The following is a 17,384-nucleotide window of genomic DNA, read 5'->3' as shown; positions in this document are numbered from 1 at the left end:
AAGAGATTCTCTCAGAATTCTGAGAAGGATTCTCTCAGAATCCTGAGAAGGATTCTATCAGACTCCTGAGAAGGATTCTCTCAGAATCCCTGAGAAGGATGCTTTCAGAATCCCTGAGAGGGATTCTCTCAGAATCCCTGAGAGGGATTCTCTCAGAATCCCTGAGAGGGATTCTCTCAGAATCCCTGAGAGGGATTCTCTCAGAATCCCTGAGAGGGATTCTCTCAGAATCCCTGAGAGGGATTCTCTCAGAATCCCTGAGAGGGATTCTCTCAGAATCCCTGAGAGGGATTCTCTCAGAATCCCTGAGAGGGATTCTCTCAGAATCCCTGAGAGGGATTCTCTCAGAATCCCTGAGAGGGATTCTCTCAGAATCCCTGAGAGGGATTCTCTCAGAATCCCTGAGAGGGATTCTCTCAGAATCCCTGAGAGGGATTCTCTCAGAATCCCTGAGAGGGATTCTCTCAGAATCCCTGAGAGGGATTCTCTCAGAATCCCTGAGAGGGATTCTCTCAGAATCCCTGAGAGGGATTCTCTCAGAATCCCTGAGAGGGATTCTCTCAGAATCCCTGAGAGGGATTCTCTCAGAACCCCTGAGAGGGATTCTCTCAGAATCCCTGAGAGGGATTCTCTCAGAATCCCTGAGAGGGATTCTTTCAGAATCCCTGAGAGGGATTCTCTCAGAATCCCTGAGAGGGATTCTCTCAGAATCCCTGAGAGGGATTTTCTCAGGATCCCTGAGAGGGATTTTCTCAGGATTCCTGAGAGGGATTCTCTCAGAATCCCTGAGTGGGATTCTCTCAGAATCCCTGAGTGAGATTCTCTCAGAATCCCTGAATGGGATTCTCTCAGAATCCCTGAGAGGGATTTTCTCAGGATCCCTGAGAGGGATTTTCTCAGAGTCCCTGAGAGGGATTCTCTCACCCAAGTAACCAAAAGTTCCGCTTCCCATGACAAAATGCACTTTCAAGTTCCGCGAAGTTCAGATAAAGTTCCAAACGGAACTTTCTGGCTGCTTAAGAGGCTAAAGATGAGCCTTGCTGGAACTTCGGTCACAAGTTCCGGCAAGGCTAATTGTTAGCCTCTTAAGCAGCCAGAAAGTTCCATTCCGAACTTTATCTGAACTTCGCGGAACTTTAAAGCTGCTTAAGATGCTATGTCGGAACTTTGTCGGAACTTTCAAGTTCATAGAAGTTCAGTTCAGTAGCATTGTGTTTCAATGAAGATTAAATTTATTTCTTTTACAGAAAACAACTGTTTAAGCGTACACGAATAAAAGACAAATATGCATTTATCAAATCAATGAATACTAAGCTTGAGCAAAAAAAAATGCCGCCCATCGGATTCGAACCGACAGTCGCTGCGTGAGAGCCCTACGCTCTACCACAGTACTACAGCTGCGATTGAGTGGACAGCAGGTAAAGTCTGACTTGAATCGATTTTTTGTCAGCAGCTAGTTTTGCACATTTGTACAGTAGTGAAGTTAGCTTGACTTTGTCAAGTGTCTTCAGCAGCGCAGCGGTAAGTCGGCAGGCTATCACGCAGGAGAATCCAGTTCAAATCTATATAGCAGCGACATATGTGAAAATATAATTACCAGTAGCAAATTCCAGACGTGAATCACAAACCCCCACGAACAGGGTGTGATTCTGAAAAACACATTTTTGTTTCTGCATGAATTTTGACAAAGTTCTGTCAGAAGCTGCTTAGAAGGCTATCCAGCGTGCTTATGTGAACTTTCAAGTTCCAAAATTACTTAAAAATGAAGCTGCTTAGAAGGCTAATGAGCGACCTCGAACAAGCTGCTTAGCTTATAAAGTGCCCTTTTATCTGAACTTTTGGTTACTTGGGCAGAATCCCTGAGAGGGATTCTCTCAGAATCCCTGAGAGGGATTCTCTCAGAATCCCTGAGAGGGATTCTCTCAGAATCCCTGAGAGGGATTCTCTCAGAATCCCTGAGAGGGATTCTCTCAGAATCCCTGAGAGGGATTCTCTCAGAATCCCTGAGAGGGATTCTCTCAGAATCCCTGAGAGGGATTCTCTCAGAATCCCTGAGAGGGATTCTCTCAGAATCCCTGAGAGGGATTTTCTCAGAATCCCTGAGAGGGATTCTCTCAGAATCCCTGAGAGGGATTCTCTCAGAATCCCTGAGAGGGATTCTCTTAGAAACCCTGAGAGGGATTTTCTCAGAATCCCTGATTGGGATTCTCTCAGAGTCCCTGAGAGGGATTCTCTCAGAGTCCCTGAGAGGGATTCTCTCAGAGTCCCTGAGAGGGATTCTCTCAGAATCCCTGAGAGGGATTCTCTCAGAATCCCTGAGAGAGATTCTCTCAGAATCCCTGAGAGGGATTCTCTCAGAATCCCTGAGAGGGATTCTCTCAGAATCCCTGAGAGGGATTCTCTCAGAATCCCTGAGAGGGATTCTCTCAGAATCCCTGAGAGGGATTCTCTCAGAATCCCTGAGAGGGATTCTCTCAGAATCCCTGAGAGGGATTCTCTCAGAATCCCTGAGAGGGATTCTCTCAGAATCCCTGAGAGGGATTGTTATACCCTACCTTTGTATACATGTACCTTGATATTTACATTGCCCCAAATCCTCCCCATATTGAGCCGTTGCGAGTTAGAGTGTAAATCAGAACAAGTAAGAACCCGTTAGCGAACGGACGCGCGTACGAAACATGTCCGCGGTCGTGGCTGAGAAGCCAATTGAAGTATTATAATTAAAAGCGATAAATAAAGTGAAATTATCAGTTAGCTGTTGTGGTTATCATTTCTCTCAGCCGTCACAACAGTTCTGGCGACGAGAATGGCGAATCCGGACAACGTTGCTGCTGCTGCTGCCGGTCGCCTTGCTGCTGCTGCCCGTGCTGCTGCTGGTGTTCCGCCACCAAGTTTCGCGATCGACCCCTTCGATCGGCGGAAACTAAAATGGATGCGGTGGGTGGAACGGTTGGAGAACGCGTTCGCCATCTTCGGCATCAACGAAGAGGAGATGCGGAAAAGTTTGCTGCTCCACCATATGGGCCCCGAAAGCTACGACATAATCTGCGACAAAATCGCCCCGGAGGCGCCCCGTGCAAAAACGTATCGGCAGATTGTCGACACCTTGGAGGCGTTTTTCAACCCCACCCCGCTTGAGATCAGCGAAAACTTTCGATTCAAGTGCCGTCGCCAAGGCGACAAGGATGCTGCTTCGCCGGACGAGTCGATTGACGAATATTTGGTGGCGCTTCGACGGATTGCGGTAACGTGCAACTTTGGACAGTACCTGGAAACCGCCCTCCGCAACCAGTTGGTGTTTGGCATCAGGAGAAACGACATCCGAAGCCGGCTGCTGGAGAGAAGGCAGCTCACACTGCAGGACGCTCGCGAGATCGCTGTAAGTATGGAGCTGTCGAAGAAGGGCGGAGCGGAAATCGAAGGTGGCCAAGGTAAGCAGGAGGTCCACAAAGTACAGCACCAACCAGGTAAGCGGAACAAGTCGAAGGTGAAAATAAACGAAGGGGAAAAGCGTTTTACTCCGAGGGGGGCTGGTGCAAGTGATGTTAGCTGCTACCGCTGCGGTGAGAAATCTCACCTTGCCAACACCTGCAAGCACAAGCACACCGAATGCAAGTTCTGTGGCCTGAAGGGACACCTGGAAAGAGTGTGCATGAAAAAATCCGGCTCGAAGGCCAGTGGTGCGCGATCGTCGGGTAAACAAAGTGCCGTGCAAACGAATTTCGTGGACAATTCCGCAAATGACTATAGTGATGCGAAAATCGATGTGCGCGAGGTGTGTTCGGTAAACACCATTTCGGACAATGCGAAAATTTGGATGAAAGTGCGCGTGAACGGAATACCGATGCGTTTCGAGGTGGACACGGGATCGCCCGTCACCATCGTGAGTGCGAACTGCTGGAAACAAATGTTCCAGGATGCGAAACTGCGGCAATGCGATACGAATCTCGTGAGCTATTGCAATACGAACATTGACGTGCTCGGGATAATGGACGCTCGTGTCGAATACGATGGACAGAACTCGCAGTTACCATTGTACGTCGTGAATTCGGAAAAACATCCGTTGATCGGGCGCGAATGGTTGAGTCGTCTGTCGGTCGATTGGAATGTGCTGCTGCGGAAGGACTACTCGGTGAACGAGATACGGGGAAGTACTTCGGGAAGCAACTGCGGTGCTTCGAATAATGCTGCTGATACTGCTGCCGCCGTGAAGGAGGTTCTGCAAAAGTTTCCGAGGGTATTCGAGGATTCCATCGGAAAGATCTCCCGTGTCCAAGCCAACTTGCCGCTGAAGAGTGATGCCCGTCCTGTCTTCCTGAAGGCGCGTAAAATCCCGTTCAACTTGCAGAGTGTGGTCGATGCTGAACTAGACAAGCTAGTTGCGGAGGGAGTTCTCACCAAGGTCAACCAGAGTAATTGGGCGACACCGATTGTGCCGGTTAAGAAATCCAACAACCGGGTGCGCATCTGCGGCGATTACAAACAAACCGTCAACCCCAACCTTGTGGTGGACAGGCACCCACTTCCTACGGTGGACGAGCTTTTCGCCTCGCTCGCTGGTGGGAAAAGATTCAGCAAAATCGACCTGGTGCAGGCATACCTGCAGATGGAAGTTGCTCCAGAAGATCGCGAAATCCTCACACTGAGCACCCATCGCGGTCTGTACCGACCAAACCGCCTCATGTACGGGGTGGCATCTGCGCCAGCCATTTGGCAGCGACAAATGGAGGCTTTGCTGCAAGGAATCGAGGGTGTCAGCGTGTTCCTAGACGACATTAAGGTAACTGGACCTGATTACGAGACTCATTTGCGCCGATTGGAGGAAGTTTTGCGTCGTCTGGAGGAGAATGGCATCCGAGTCAACCGAGACAAGTGCGAATTTTTTGCGGAGAAGATAGAATACTGCGGATACCTCATCGACGAAACGGGGATCCACAAGATCCAGAAGAAAGTGGACGCTATCCAGGATATGCGGAGGCCGGAGAACAAGGACGAGGTACGCTCCTTTGTAGGTCTCATCAACTACTACGGTCGATTTTTCCGGGATCTGAGTACCGTTCTCTATCCTCTCAACAACCTGCTGAAGAACGAGGTACCGTTTGAGTGGAGCAAACAGTGCGAGAAGTCTTTTCAAGCGGTGAAGAGGCAAATGCAAGCGGAAACCTGCCTCGTCCACTATTCCCCCGAATTGCCTTTGGTGCTGGCCACCGACGCTTCGCCATACGGCGTGGGAGCCGTACTGAGCCACATCTACCCAGATGGCTCGGAACGCCCGATCCAGTTTGCCTCACAAACGCTGAACCGTACTCAGCAGGCGTACCTACACGTGGATAAGGAAGCGTATGCGATAATATTCGGCGTTAAGAAGTTCTTTCAATTTCTGTACGGCCGGAGATTCGTTTTGGTTACGGACAATCAAGCAGTGACCAAAATCTTCGGGGAACACAAAGGATTACCTGTGATGTCCGCTCTTAGGATGCAGCACTATGCCACCTACCTGCAATCCTTCGATTACGAAATACGGTTTCGGAAGTCGGCGAACCATGCCAATGCGGATGCGTTATCCCGAATCCCACTGAAGCTGGCGGATGCAGACAACGTCATCGAAGAGTCGGACTTAGTGGAACTGCATCAAATCGAAACCCTTCCACTTACTGCTGCGGAGTTGGCACAAGCAACTGCCGAGGATTCCTCTGTGAAGAAGCTGATACAAGGAGTCAAATACGGTGTCCTCGTCGAAGGCAAGGACCGGTTCGGAATCGACCAGAGCGAGTTTGCAATGCAAAAAGGCTGTCTGCTGCGTGGTATACGAGTGTACGTGCCGCCGTCTCTTCGGAAGCGAGTCCTTGAGGAACTGCACTCTACGCACTTCGGAGCAACGCGAACCAAGTCACTGGCAAGAGGCTATTGCTGGTGGAATGGAATGGACAGTGCTATTGAGGAGATGATCGCCAATTGTGTTGAATGCCAGTCGGTGAGGCGTGAACCAACGAAGATGCCATTACACTGCTGGGAAGCTCCTACTGCACCGTTCCAAAGGGTCCATGTGGACTTTGCGGGACCATTCATGGACACATACTTTTTCATTCTGGTCGATGCCTTTACCAAGTGGCCGGAGGTGCGAGTATGTAGTTCAATCACTGCTGACAGTACTATCCGGATGTGTCGTGAGATGTTCAGCACTTTTGGAGTACCGTCGGTGCTCGTCAGCGATCACGGTGTCCAATTTACGTCCGAACAATTTCAACAATTCCTGCGAATGAATGGCATCGTGCATAAGATGGGAGCGCCCTACCATCCTGCTACAAACGGGCAAGCGGAGCGGTATGTGCAGACACTGAAACAGAAGCTGAAGTCGCTGAAATGTACGAAGGCACAGCTGAACGTCGAACTCTGCAACATATTGCTAACATATCGGAAGATGATACATCCTGCCACCGGTCAATCACCTGCGATGATGATGTTTGGCCGGCAGATACGATCAAGAATTGACCTGATGCTACCGAAGAACGAAGTCGTGGATGCGAAGAACCATACAGTGCGAGAGTTCAAGGATGGCGATCGTGTACGTGTTCGGGACTTTCTGTCTACGGACAAATGGAAGTTCGGGAAGATTGCGGAAAAAGTTGGAAAACTTCGGTACGCTGTCCGCCTGGATGACGGGCGGTGTTGGGAGCGTCACATTGACCACATCGTCGGTGTGGGCGCTTACCTTCCGGATACATCACCGAACAGTGCCAGAAATGAAAATGAGTACCGCTACAGTCCGGGAATAGCTGCTTCTCCATCGACAGTAGCGACTCCTGAACGATCCGTGAGTTCATCAACGTCTTCATCAAGTGCTCCGGTCTGTGCTCCGGAGACGCCAGCTGGTCGACGACCGGCACTACCTGATCCTGTCCAAGAACCGGAGGAAGGACCTCCGAATCCCAGGGTCACACCAGTTGCCGCGCAAGTGGCTACACCACCCTTGAGACGATCCACCAGGGTGATCAAGGCTCCAACAAGATTGAATTTGTAACTTTTCTTTGCAATGTAATTTTCTTTTGTAACGAGCTCGAAGAACTTTCTTTTTACGAGAGGGAGAGATGTTATACCCTACCTTTGTATACATGTACCTTGATATTTACATTGCCCCAAATCCTCCCCATATTGAGCCGTTGCGAGTTAGAGTGTAAATCAGAACAAGTAAGAACCCGTTAGCGAACGGACGCGCGTACGAAACATGTCCGCGGTCGTGGCTGAGAAGCCAATTGAAGTATTATAATTAAAAGCGATAAATAAAGTGAAATTATCAGTTAGCTGTTGTGGTTATCATTTCTCTCAGCCGTCACAACAGGGATTCTCTCAGAATCCCTGAGAGGGATTCTCTCAGAATCCCTGAGAGGGATTCTCTCAGAATCCCTGAGAGGGATTCTCTCAGAATCCCTGAGAGGGATTCTCTCAGAATCCCTGAGAGGGATTCTCTCAGAATCCCTGAGAGGGATTCTCTCAGAATCCCTGAGAGGGATTCTCTCAGAATCCCTGAGAGGGATTCTCTCAGAATCCCTGAGAGGGATTCTCTCAGAATCCCTGAGTGGGATTCTCTCAGAATCCCTGAGTGGGATTCTCTCAGAATCCCTGAGTGGGATTCTCTCAGAATCCCTGAGTGGGATTCTCTCAGAATCCCTGAGAGGGATTCTCTCAGAATCCCTGAGAGGGATTTTCTCAGGATCCCTTAGAGGGATTTTCTCAGGATCCCTGAGAGGGATTTTCTCAGGATTCCTGAGAGGGATTCTCTCAGAATCTCTGAGAGGCATTCTCTCAGAATCCCCGAGAGGGATTTTCTCAGGATGCCTGAGAGCGATTCTCTCAGAATCTCTGAGAGGGATTCTCTCAGAATCCTTGAGAGGGATTCTCTCAGAATCCCTGAGAGGGATTCTCTCAGAATCCCTGAGAGGGATTCTCTCAGAATCCCTGAGAGGGATTCTCTCAGAATCCCTGAGAGGGATTCTCTCAGAATCCCTGAGAGGGATTCTCTCAGAATCCCTGAGAGGGATTCTCTCAGAATCCCTGAGAGGGATTCTCTCAGAATCCCTGAGAGGGATTCTCTCAGAATCCCTGAGAGGGATTCTCTCAGAATCCCTGAGAGGGATTCTCTCAGAATCCCTGAGAGGGATTCTCTCAGAATCCCTGAGAGGGATTCTCTCAGAATCCCTGAGAGGGATTCTCTCAGAATCCCTGAGAGGGATTCTCTCAGAATCCCTGAGAGGGATTCTCTCAGAATCCCTGAGAGGGATTCTCTCAGAATCCCTGAGAGGGATTCTCTCAGAATCCCTGAGAGGGATTCTCTCAGAATCCCTGAGAGGGATTCTCTCAGAATCCCTGAGAGGGATTCTCTCAGAATCCCTGAGAGGGATTCTCTCAGAATCCCTGAGAGGGATTCTCTCAGAATCCCTGAGAGGGATTCTCTCAGAATCCCTGAGAGGGATTCTCTCAGAATCCCTGAGAGGGATTCTCTCAGAATCCCTGAGAGGGATTCTCTCAGAATCCCTGAGAGGGATTCTCTCAGAATCCTTGAGAGGGATTCTCTCAGAATCCCTGAGAGCGATTCTCTCAGAATCCCTGAGAGGGATTCTCTCAGAATCCCTGAGAGGGATTCTCTCAGAATCCCTGAGAGGGATTTTCTCAGGATCCCTGAGAGGGATTTTCTCAGGATTCCTGAGAGGGATTCTCTCAGAATCTCTGAGAGGCATTCTCTCAGAATCCCCGAGAGGGATTTTCTCAGGATGCCTGAGAGCGATTCTCTCAGAATCTCTGAGAGGGATTCTCTCAGAATCCTTGAGAGGGATTCTCTCAGAATCCCTGAGAGGGATTCTCTCAGAATCCCTGAGAGGGATTCTCTCAGAATCCCTGAGAGGGATTCTCTCAGAATCCCTGAGAGGGATTCTCTCAGAATCCCTGAGAGGGATTCTCTCAGAATCCCTGAGAGGGATTCTCTCAGAATCCTTGAGAGGGATTCTCTCAGAATCCTTGAGAGGGATTCTCTCAGAATCCCTGAGAGCGATTCTCTCAGAATCTCTGAGAGGGATTCTCTCAGAATCCTTGAGAGGGATTCTCTCAGAATCCCTGAGAGGGATTCTCTCAGAATCCCTGAGAGGGATTCTCTCAGAATCCCTGAGAGGGATTCTCTCAGAATCCCTGAGAGGGATTCTCTCAGAATCCCTGAGAGGGATTCTCTCAGAATCCCTGAGAGGGATTCTCTCAGAATCCCTGAGAGGGATTCTCTCAGAATCCCTGAGAGGGATTCTCTCAGAATCCCTGAGAGGGATTCTCTCAGAATCCCTGAGAGGGATTCTCTCAGAATCCCTGAGAGGGATTCTCTCAGAATCCCTGAGAGGGATTCTCTCAGAATCCCTGAGAGGGATTCTCTCAGAATCCCTGAGAGGGATTCTCTCAGAATCCCTGAGAGGGATTCTCTCAGAATCCCTGAGAGGGATTCTCTCAGAATCCCTGAGAGGGATTCTCTCAGAATCCCTGAGTGAGATTCTCTCAGAATCCCTGAGTGAGATTCTCTCAGAATCCCTGAGTGGGATTCTCTCAGAATCCCTGAGAGGGATTCTCTCAGAATCTCTGAGAGGGAATCTCTCAGAATCTCTGAGAGGGAATCTCTCAGAATCCCTGAGAGGGATTTTCTCAGGATCCGTGAGAGGGATTCTCTCAGAATCTCTGAGAGGAATTCTCTCAGAATCCCTGAGCGGGATTTTCTCAGAATCCCTGAGAGGGATTTTCTCAGGATCCCTGAGAGGGATTTTCTCAGGATCCCTGAGAGGGATTCTCTCAGAATCCCTGAGAGGGATTTTCTCAGAATCCTGAGAGGGATTCTCTCAGAATCCTGAGAGAGATTCTCTCAGAATCCTGAGAGGGATTCTCTCAGAATTCTGAGAGGGATTCTCTCAGAATCCTGAGAGGGATTCTCTCAGAATCCTGAGAGGAATTCTCACAGAATCCTGAGAGGGAATCTCTCATAATCCTGAGAGGGATTCTCCCCGAATCCTGAGAGGGGTTCTTTCAGAATCCTGAGAGGGATTCTCGCAGAATCCTGAGAGGGATTTTCTCAGAATCCTGAGAGGGACTCTCTGAGAATCCTGAGAGGGATTCTCAAAGAGTCCTTTGAGGGATTTTCTCAGAATCCTGAGAGAGATTCTCCTAGAATCCTAAGAGGGATTCTATCAGTGTCCTGAAAGAGATCCTCTCAGCATCCTGCGAGGGATTCTCTCAGAACCCCGAGAGGAATTCTCTCAGAATCCTAAGAGGGATTCTCTCAGAATCCTGATAGGGATTCTCTCAGAATCCTGATAGGGATACTCTCAGAATCCTGATAGGGATTCTCTCAAAATCCTGAGAGAGATTCTCTCCGAACAGAATCCTGAGAGGGAATCTCTCCGAACAGAATCCTGAGAGTGATTCTCTCGGAACAAAATCCTGAGAGGGATTCTCTCAGAATCGAGCTCAGAATCCTGAGAGGGATTCCCTCAGAATCCTGAGAGAGATTCTCTCAGAATCCTGAGAGGGATTCCCTCAGAATCCTGAGAGGGATTCTCTCAGAATCCTGAGAGGGATTCTCTCAGAATCCTGAGAGGGATTCTCTCAGAATCCTGAGAGGGATTTTCTCAGAACAATTTGAAACAGTTGTCAGCCACCGTCTGATCTGTTCGGACGCTTTTGCCGCAGAGCAGGCTCTCATATTCAATACGCGGTGAAGCATCATTGTTAGTTGTGAACAATGAATGCTGTACGAAAAAACACGTTGGTCGTCGACTTTGACGTTCTGCCCGTTCGACCGAGTGCGGGAATAATAAAACAGTTTCTCGATGAGAAACTCAAGCTGGACATTGGTTTAGTGAAGAATCTCCAACTTCACACTATCCGGAACTGCGTGCTCATCGAGTTGTGCAGTCTGGATGCAGCCGAAAGCATGGCATCGACCCATCATCTCAAACACACAATTGTTTCCGAGATGAAGAGTTTCAACATTCCCGTTTACGTTGAGGATAGTGCTATTAATGTTCGGATCCTCGATCTCCCACCCGCCGTACCGAATGCAGTTGTTGCCGAACATATGCAACAGTCCGGAAAAGTTAAGTCCGTTGCGCGAGAACTTTGGAAAAAGTTCTTTCCCGGTGTTCCAAACGGCGTTCGCGTGGTGAGGATCGAACTCGCCAAGCATGTGCCGTCATTCATACAAATTGCTAATCACGTCACAACGGTCACTTATGCCTGGTTTAGATGGTGCAAGTGACTTGATTCAAGTCAATGGAAACTGTCCAATTGAACGCGAATAGAATGCCTGGTTTAGATGGTGCAAGTGACTTGATTCAAGTCAATGGAAACTGTCCAATTGAACGCGAATAGAACGTGTAAACACCACCGCTCAACTCACTTGATCAACTGACTTGACTTGAACGAAAGTTGAACATGTTGAACTTTTTCATTCAAGTCAAACGAAATCATCTCACTTGCCTCGTCTAAACCCGCGATTCATGTGAGCTGAATTCAAGTCATCTGTCAAATGAGATGAATTCAATCCAGTATGCTTACGCACCGCACGAATTGAACAATGTAAACACTTCGTTCAACTTAAATGCTTTCAAGAGCATTCAGGTGGATGTTCAAGTCGTTTGCTCAGTTTAAACACATCATTCAATTGGATTGAGCACATTTGAGAAGTTTGCAAGTGAAATGCTCGTTTCAGTTGATCAATGTAAACCAGGCTTTACCGTTCGCAAATAGCAACATGCCGCCACTGCCAGCGTAAAGCACACCCTAAAAAAAAGTGCTCGGAAGTATTAGCCGAAGACAAAGGGAACCAAACAATCAACAAAGAGTCGCCGATTGCACACTGCGAAGCTGACAACCAGATGGAAGAATCTAGCGAAATGGATGCAGAGCTACAACAACGGGAACAACAGAAAAAGCGTTCTGTGAGAAGTACTGCCACATCTGCCACATCGTCCATAAATTCACCACCAAGGAAGAAGCAAATCACGCGCGCGGTTGAACACGATTATCATCGAACGACCAACGAGAAGATTGACGCGATTGTATCGGATGTTGATAGCGATTCGGACTCCGGCCCAGATCCAGCTAAAGATGACATCGACGGTTGGGTTTTGAAATTGACTAAGCGATCTAGAAAGCAAGGGAAGATTCAAAAATTACGTCCATCGTTTTTCGGGATTTCTAGACCCCCCCTCCCCCCTCTGTCACGCAATTTCCCTATACCCAATCCACGTACTGTCACACTTTTCTAGACCCCCCCCTCCCCCCAAATGTTGGACGTAATTTTTGAACGTTCCCCAAGACAAGCGCATTGCTAAGGTATTGAACGCTAAGTGATTGAATTGTATTTTGTTGTTTTTTTTTAGTTTTAAGGGACATGAATGCACAATTGGTGTAAAATGTCGTTAATAAAAAAAAAAAAAATTCTCAGAATCCTGAGAGGGATTGCTTCAGAATGCTGAGAGGGATTTTTTCAGAATCCTGAGAGAGATTCTCTTACAATCATGAGGGGGATTCTCTCAAAATCATCGGAGGGATTCTCTCAGAATCCTGAGAGGGATTCTCTCAGAATCCTGAGAGGGATTTTCTGAGAGTTCTGTGAGAGATTCTCTTATCGTTACACATCGGCTGACTTGAAATCTTTTTGAGTGTGTCAATTTAACCCAAAACCCGCATGTTTTACTGTTTCTAAGCGTGTGTGTGACATTAACTCAATTTGGCATAAGATTTTCTTAGCGTGAAATCAGCCGCTCGTCTAAAAGGTTCTTGGCTCCGCTACTCCGCTCAAGCCGCCACCATGACAGCAGTGTTCCCAGCTGGTCTAAACCCTTGAAAACGGATAACGATCCGTCAAAGTGACGTTTCCATCCGCCATCCGCCATCGGCAAAATTGCACAACGAAACGACAGCGACGGTGGCGACCTCCTCTTCATTTCCGCTACGGGCAGACACGTACGTGCAAAACACATGAGTTTTGCGATCAACGGCTGAAAATCAAGTTTACTTCTGTTGTGATCGTGCTCAAACGTTGCTAGACATGGCTGGGGTAAGTATCGTGATGGATTTCCGGGGAGAATGGGGCGGTTTCGGGCATTTTCCGGGTGTTTTGTGCGATGGAAAGTTCGTCGGCAGCCGGCACCCGAGAGCTATGGAGCAGAGGAGCGAAAGCGCTTGCTGTTGCTGGGTCATGGAGGGGAAGGGGGGATAGCGCTTAATGTCGTTTTCGTTTTTGCGGCGGTGCTACACCGCTTCGTGCTACACTTTCCACCACAATAACGAACATTTTCGGCGCAGTTGCATTGGTGTGTGTGAATAAAACCCAAAATATTTACAATTTTGCGGACGCTGATTGGTTGACGCGGTGTACACCTGCTACACTCCCGATTTTCTGAGTGCTGCACTATCTTGAGCGGTGCAGAAAAAGTGCTACACCGGTACAGCACGAAAATCAAAAACGAACATTTTCGGTGCAAAAGTGCTGCACCGGTGTAGCACCACCGCAAAAACGAAAACGACATAAGTTTACATGGCGGTGTGAGTGAGATGGATGTATGAAGGTAACCGGAATGATGACGATGACGGGTGATGATGATGGAGGATATTTTTAGATTTTTGGATTAGTTTTTTGGGAGTGACTAATTTTATTGAACTTTATTTGCAGACTCTGTACACCTATCCGGAAAATTTCCGTGCCTACAAGGCACTGATTGCGGCCCAGTTCTCCGGAGCCAAGGTTACCGTTGCGTCGGATTTCGTCTTCGGCCAGACCAACAAGAGCGAGGCCTTCCTGAAGAAGTTCCCCCTCGGAAAGGTGAGGGATCCAGGAAAATTTTAACAAATGGTGATTTTCTAACAGCTTTTTCATTTTAGGTCCCCGCTTTCGAGACCGCCGATGGCAAATTCCTGGCCGAGAGCAACGCCATCGCCTATTACGTCGCGAATGAGCAGCTTCGTGGCAAGACCGACCTCGAGAAGGCCCAAGTGCTGTCATTCCTGTCCCTGGCCGACAATGAACTGCTGCCGGCCGTGCACGCCTGGGTGTTCCCCATGATCGGAATCATTCAGTTCCAGAAGAACAACGTCGAGCGTGCCAAGCAGGACCTGAAGGCCGCCCTGGGAGCTCTGAATGCTCATCTGCTGCATCAGACCTTCCTGGTTGGCGAGAGGCTGACCCTGGCCGACATTGTCGTGTTCGCCACTCTGCTGAGTGCCTACGAGAATGTCCTGGACCCGTCGTTCCGTGCTCCGTTCGGAAGTGTCACCCGTTGGTTCACGACCGTCCTGAACCAGCCTCAGGTTAAGGCCGTCGTCAAGAACTTCACCCTGTGCGCCAAGGTGGCCGAATTCGATGCCAAGAAGTTCGCAGAATTCCAGGCCAAGACCGGAGCTGGCCAGCAGCAGAAGGAACAACAAAAGGAAAAGAAGGAGAAGAAGGAAGCCAAGCCTGCTCCGGCCAAGAAGGAGAAGAAGGCTGAAGCCGAACCAGTTGAGGAGATGGATGCCGCCGAACTGGCCCTGGCCGAGGAACCCAAGTCGAAGGATCCGTTCGATTCGCTCCCCAAGGGAACGTTCAACTTCGATGACTTCAAGCGTTGCTACTCGAACGAAGACGAGGCCAAGTCCATCCCCTACTTCTGGGAAAAGTTCGACCCGGAAAACTACTCCATCTGGTACGGCGAGTACAAATACCCCGAGGAACTGACCAAGGTGTTCATGAGCTGCAATCTGATCACCGGAATGTTCCAGCGGCTGGACAAGATGCGCAAGCAGGCCTTCGCCTCGGTGTGCCTCTTCGGTGAGGACAACAACAGCACAATTTCCGGCGTCTGGGTCTGGCGCGGTCAGGACCTGGCCTTCACCCTGTCCCCAGACTGGCAGGTGGACTACGAAGTGTACGACTGGAAGAAGCTGGACGCCAAGTCGGACGAAACCAAGGAACTGGTCAAGCAGTACTTCAGCTGGTCCGGTGCCGATAAGGGAGGCCGCAAGTTCAACCAGGGCAAGATCTTCAAGTAAGCGGCCCGAAGTTTTACCGAACCGCGTAGGATTAATCAGGTTTACTACATAAATGGGTGGGGAGTCCGCACGGAGGGGGTGACACATATCTGCTGCTCTGTCGTGTGTCATTCTCGAACCGCGCGCGGATGGTGGTCACTCTCTCTCTTTCTCTTATTCTACCGCAACACACCGAACGGATAAAGTGCGCGCGAAAGTCAGATAATCGCAACTACTAAAACACACTAAATAAGATCAGTAAAGACTTTGTTAATAAAAGAATACAAACACTCAAACTATGATAACACAATTAAGCTGTTTCTGGTGTTTTTCGATGAATTTTTAGAAATTTGGGAAATTCTATCACTAGTGATGCTCAGAAAAGGCCCGTTGTAGTTATAGATTCACGAAGATTCAGAATCCTGAGAGGGATTCTCTCAGAAACCTGGGAAAGATTCTCAGAATCCTGAAAAGCATTCTCGCAGAATCCTGAGAGGGATTCTCTCAGAATCCTGAGAAAGATTCTCTCTGAATCCTGGGAAGGATTCTCTCAGAATCCTGGGAAGGATTCTCTCAGAATCCTGGGAAGGATTCTCTCAGAATCCTGGGAAGGATTCTCTCAGAATCCTTTTGAAGGATTCTCTCAGAATCCTTTTGAAGGATTCTCTCAGAATCCTTTTGAAGGATTCTCTCAGAATCCTTTTGAAGGAGTCTCTCAGAATCCTTTTGAAGGATTCTCTCAGAATCCTTTTGAAGGATTCTCTCAGAATCCTTTTGAAGGATTCTCTCAGAATCCTTTTGAAGGATTCTCTCAGAATGCTTTTGAAGGATTCTCTCAGAATCCTTTTGAAGGATTCTCTCAGAATCCTTTTGAAGGATTCTCTCAGAATCCTTTTGAAGGATTCTCTCAGAATCCTTTTGAAGGATTCTCTCAGAATCCTTTTGAAGGATTCTCTCAGAATCCTTTTGAAGGATTCTCTCAGAATCCTTTTGAAGGATTCTCTCAGAATCCTTTTGAAGGATTCTCTCAGAATCCTTTTGAAGGATTCTCTCAGAATCCTTTTGAAGGATTCTCTCAGAATCCTTTTGAAGGATTCTCTCAGAATCCTTTTGAAGGATTCTCTCAGAATCCTTTTGAAGGATTCTCTCAGAATCCTTTTGAAGGATTCTCTCAGAATCCTTTTGAAGGATTCTCTCAGAATCCTTTTGAAGGATTCTCTCAGAATCCTTTTGAAGGATTCTCTCAGAATTATTTTGAAGGATTCTCTCAGAATCCTTTTGAAGGATTCTCTCAGAATCCTTTTGAAGGATTCTCTCAGAATCCTTTTGAAGGATTCTCTCAGAATCCTTTTGAAGGATTCTCTCAGAATCCTTTTGAAGGATTCTCTCAGAATCCTTTTGAAGGATTCTCTCAGAATCCTTTTGAAGGATTCTCTCAGAATCCTTTTGAAGGATTCTCTCAGAATCCTTTTGAAGGATTCTCTCAGAATCCTTTTGAAGGATTCTCTCAGAGTCCGTTTGAAGGATTCTCTCAGTATCCTTTTGAAGGATTCTCTCAGAGTCCGTTTGAAGGATTCTCTCAGAATCCTTTTGAAGGATTCTCTCAGAATCCTTTTGAAGGATTCTCTCAGAATCCTTTTGAAGGATTCTCTCAGAATCCTTTTGAAGGATTCTCTCGGAATTCTGAGAATTCTCCTAAAATCCTGAGAAGGATTCTCCCAGAATCCTGAGAAGAATTCTCCCAGAATCCTGAGAAGGATTCTCCCAGAATCCTGAGAAGGATTCTCCCAGAATCCTTTTGAAGGATTCTTCCAGAATCCTGAGAAGAATTCTTCCAGAATCCTGAGAAGGATTCTCTCAGAACCCTGAGAAGGATTCTCTCAGAATCCTGACATGGATTCTCTCAAAATCCTTTTGAAAGGTTCGCTCAGAATCCTTAGAGAGATTCACTCAGAATCCTTGAAGGGATTCCCTCAGAATCTTGTCTTGTCCACAATTCTGAGAAAGAAATTCCTGGGTAGAATTTCCCCCGAATCCTGAGATCAATCCTCTAGATTTCTGGTGTTCTCTCAGTAAATTGTGAAGAATTATCCCAGAATCCAAAAATAAAGGAAAAAATAGTCCCGAGAGGGATTATGACAGAATACGAATACAAGTAGGTAGCCGTTAAATGCTACAAAAAAAGATTCCCTCTTGATCCTGAACTCGAGAACTATGTCCATTTCATCAGATCGTCTGGTTCCACTGTGCTCAATCAACGTCGCACACTAGCCGTGTTGCATCGCGTGTTTACATCCATCGCGCAACAAAACCTCGACCGACGCCGACGCGACGCTGAGTGAGACTTG

At 48.0% G+C, this 17,384-nt stretch overlaps 2 protein-coding genes across 2 annotated transcripts; both read left to right on the top strand.

The window, feature by feature from the left end:
* The first annotated feature begins 2,806 nt into the window (after positions 1 to 2,806).
* LOC109417429 (uncharacterized protein K02A2.6-like) lies at positions 2,807 to 7,021 on the top strand. The gene has a single exon (XM_029855757.2). It carries the CDS (start codon positions 2,807 to 2,809, stop codon positions 7,019 to 7,021), a length of 4,215 nt encoding a protein of 1,404 aa, XP_029711617.2.
* A 5,896-nt stretch (positions 7,022 to 12,917) lies between these two features.
* On the top strand, positions 12,918 to 15,346 carry LOC115256333 (elongation factor 1-gamma). The gene is made up of 3 exons (XM_029854635.2): positions 12,918 to 13,087; positions 13,703 to 13,852; positions 13,912 to 15,346. Exons 1-3 carry the CDS (start codon positions 13,079 to 13,081, stop codon positions 15,055 to 15,057), a joined length of 1,305 nt encoding a protein of 434 aa, XP_029710495.1. The 5' UTR covers positions 12,918 to 13,078; the 3' UTR covers positions 15,058 to 15,346.
* Positions 15,347 to 17,384: the final 2,038 nt, after the last annotated feature.

The sequence above is a fragment of the Aedes albopictus genome, chromosome 1, assembly GCF_035046485.1.
Source record: "Aedes albopictus strain Foshan chromosome 1, AalbF5, whole genome shotgun sequence".
Taxonomy (NCBI): domain Eukaryota; kingdom Metazoa; phylum Arthropoda; class Insecta; order Diptera; family Culicidae; genus Aedes; species Aedes albopictus.
This window is presented reverse-complemented; position numbering and strand designations above follow the sequence as displayed.

What these genes read in the sequence shown, in the direction of transcription:
- LOC109417429 (XM_029855757.2), top strand. Translation starts at nt 2,807, where the DNA reads ATGGCGAATCCGGACAACGTTGCTGCTGCTGCTGCCGGTCGCCTTGCT.
- LOC115256333 (XM_029854635.2), top strand. An exon ending in AGAAGTTCCCCCTCGGAAAG is followed by an intron (nt 13,853 to 13,911) that starts GTGAGGGATCCA and finishes TTTTCATTTTAG; the next exon opens with GTCCCCGCTTTCGAGACCGC.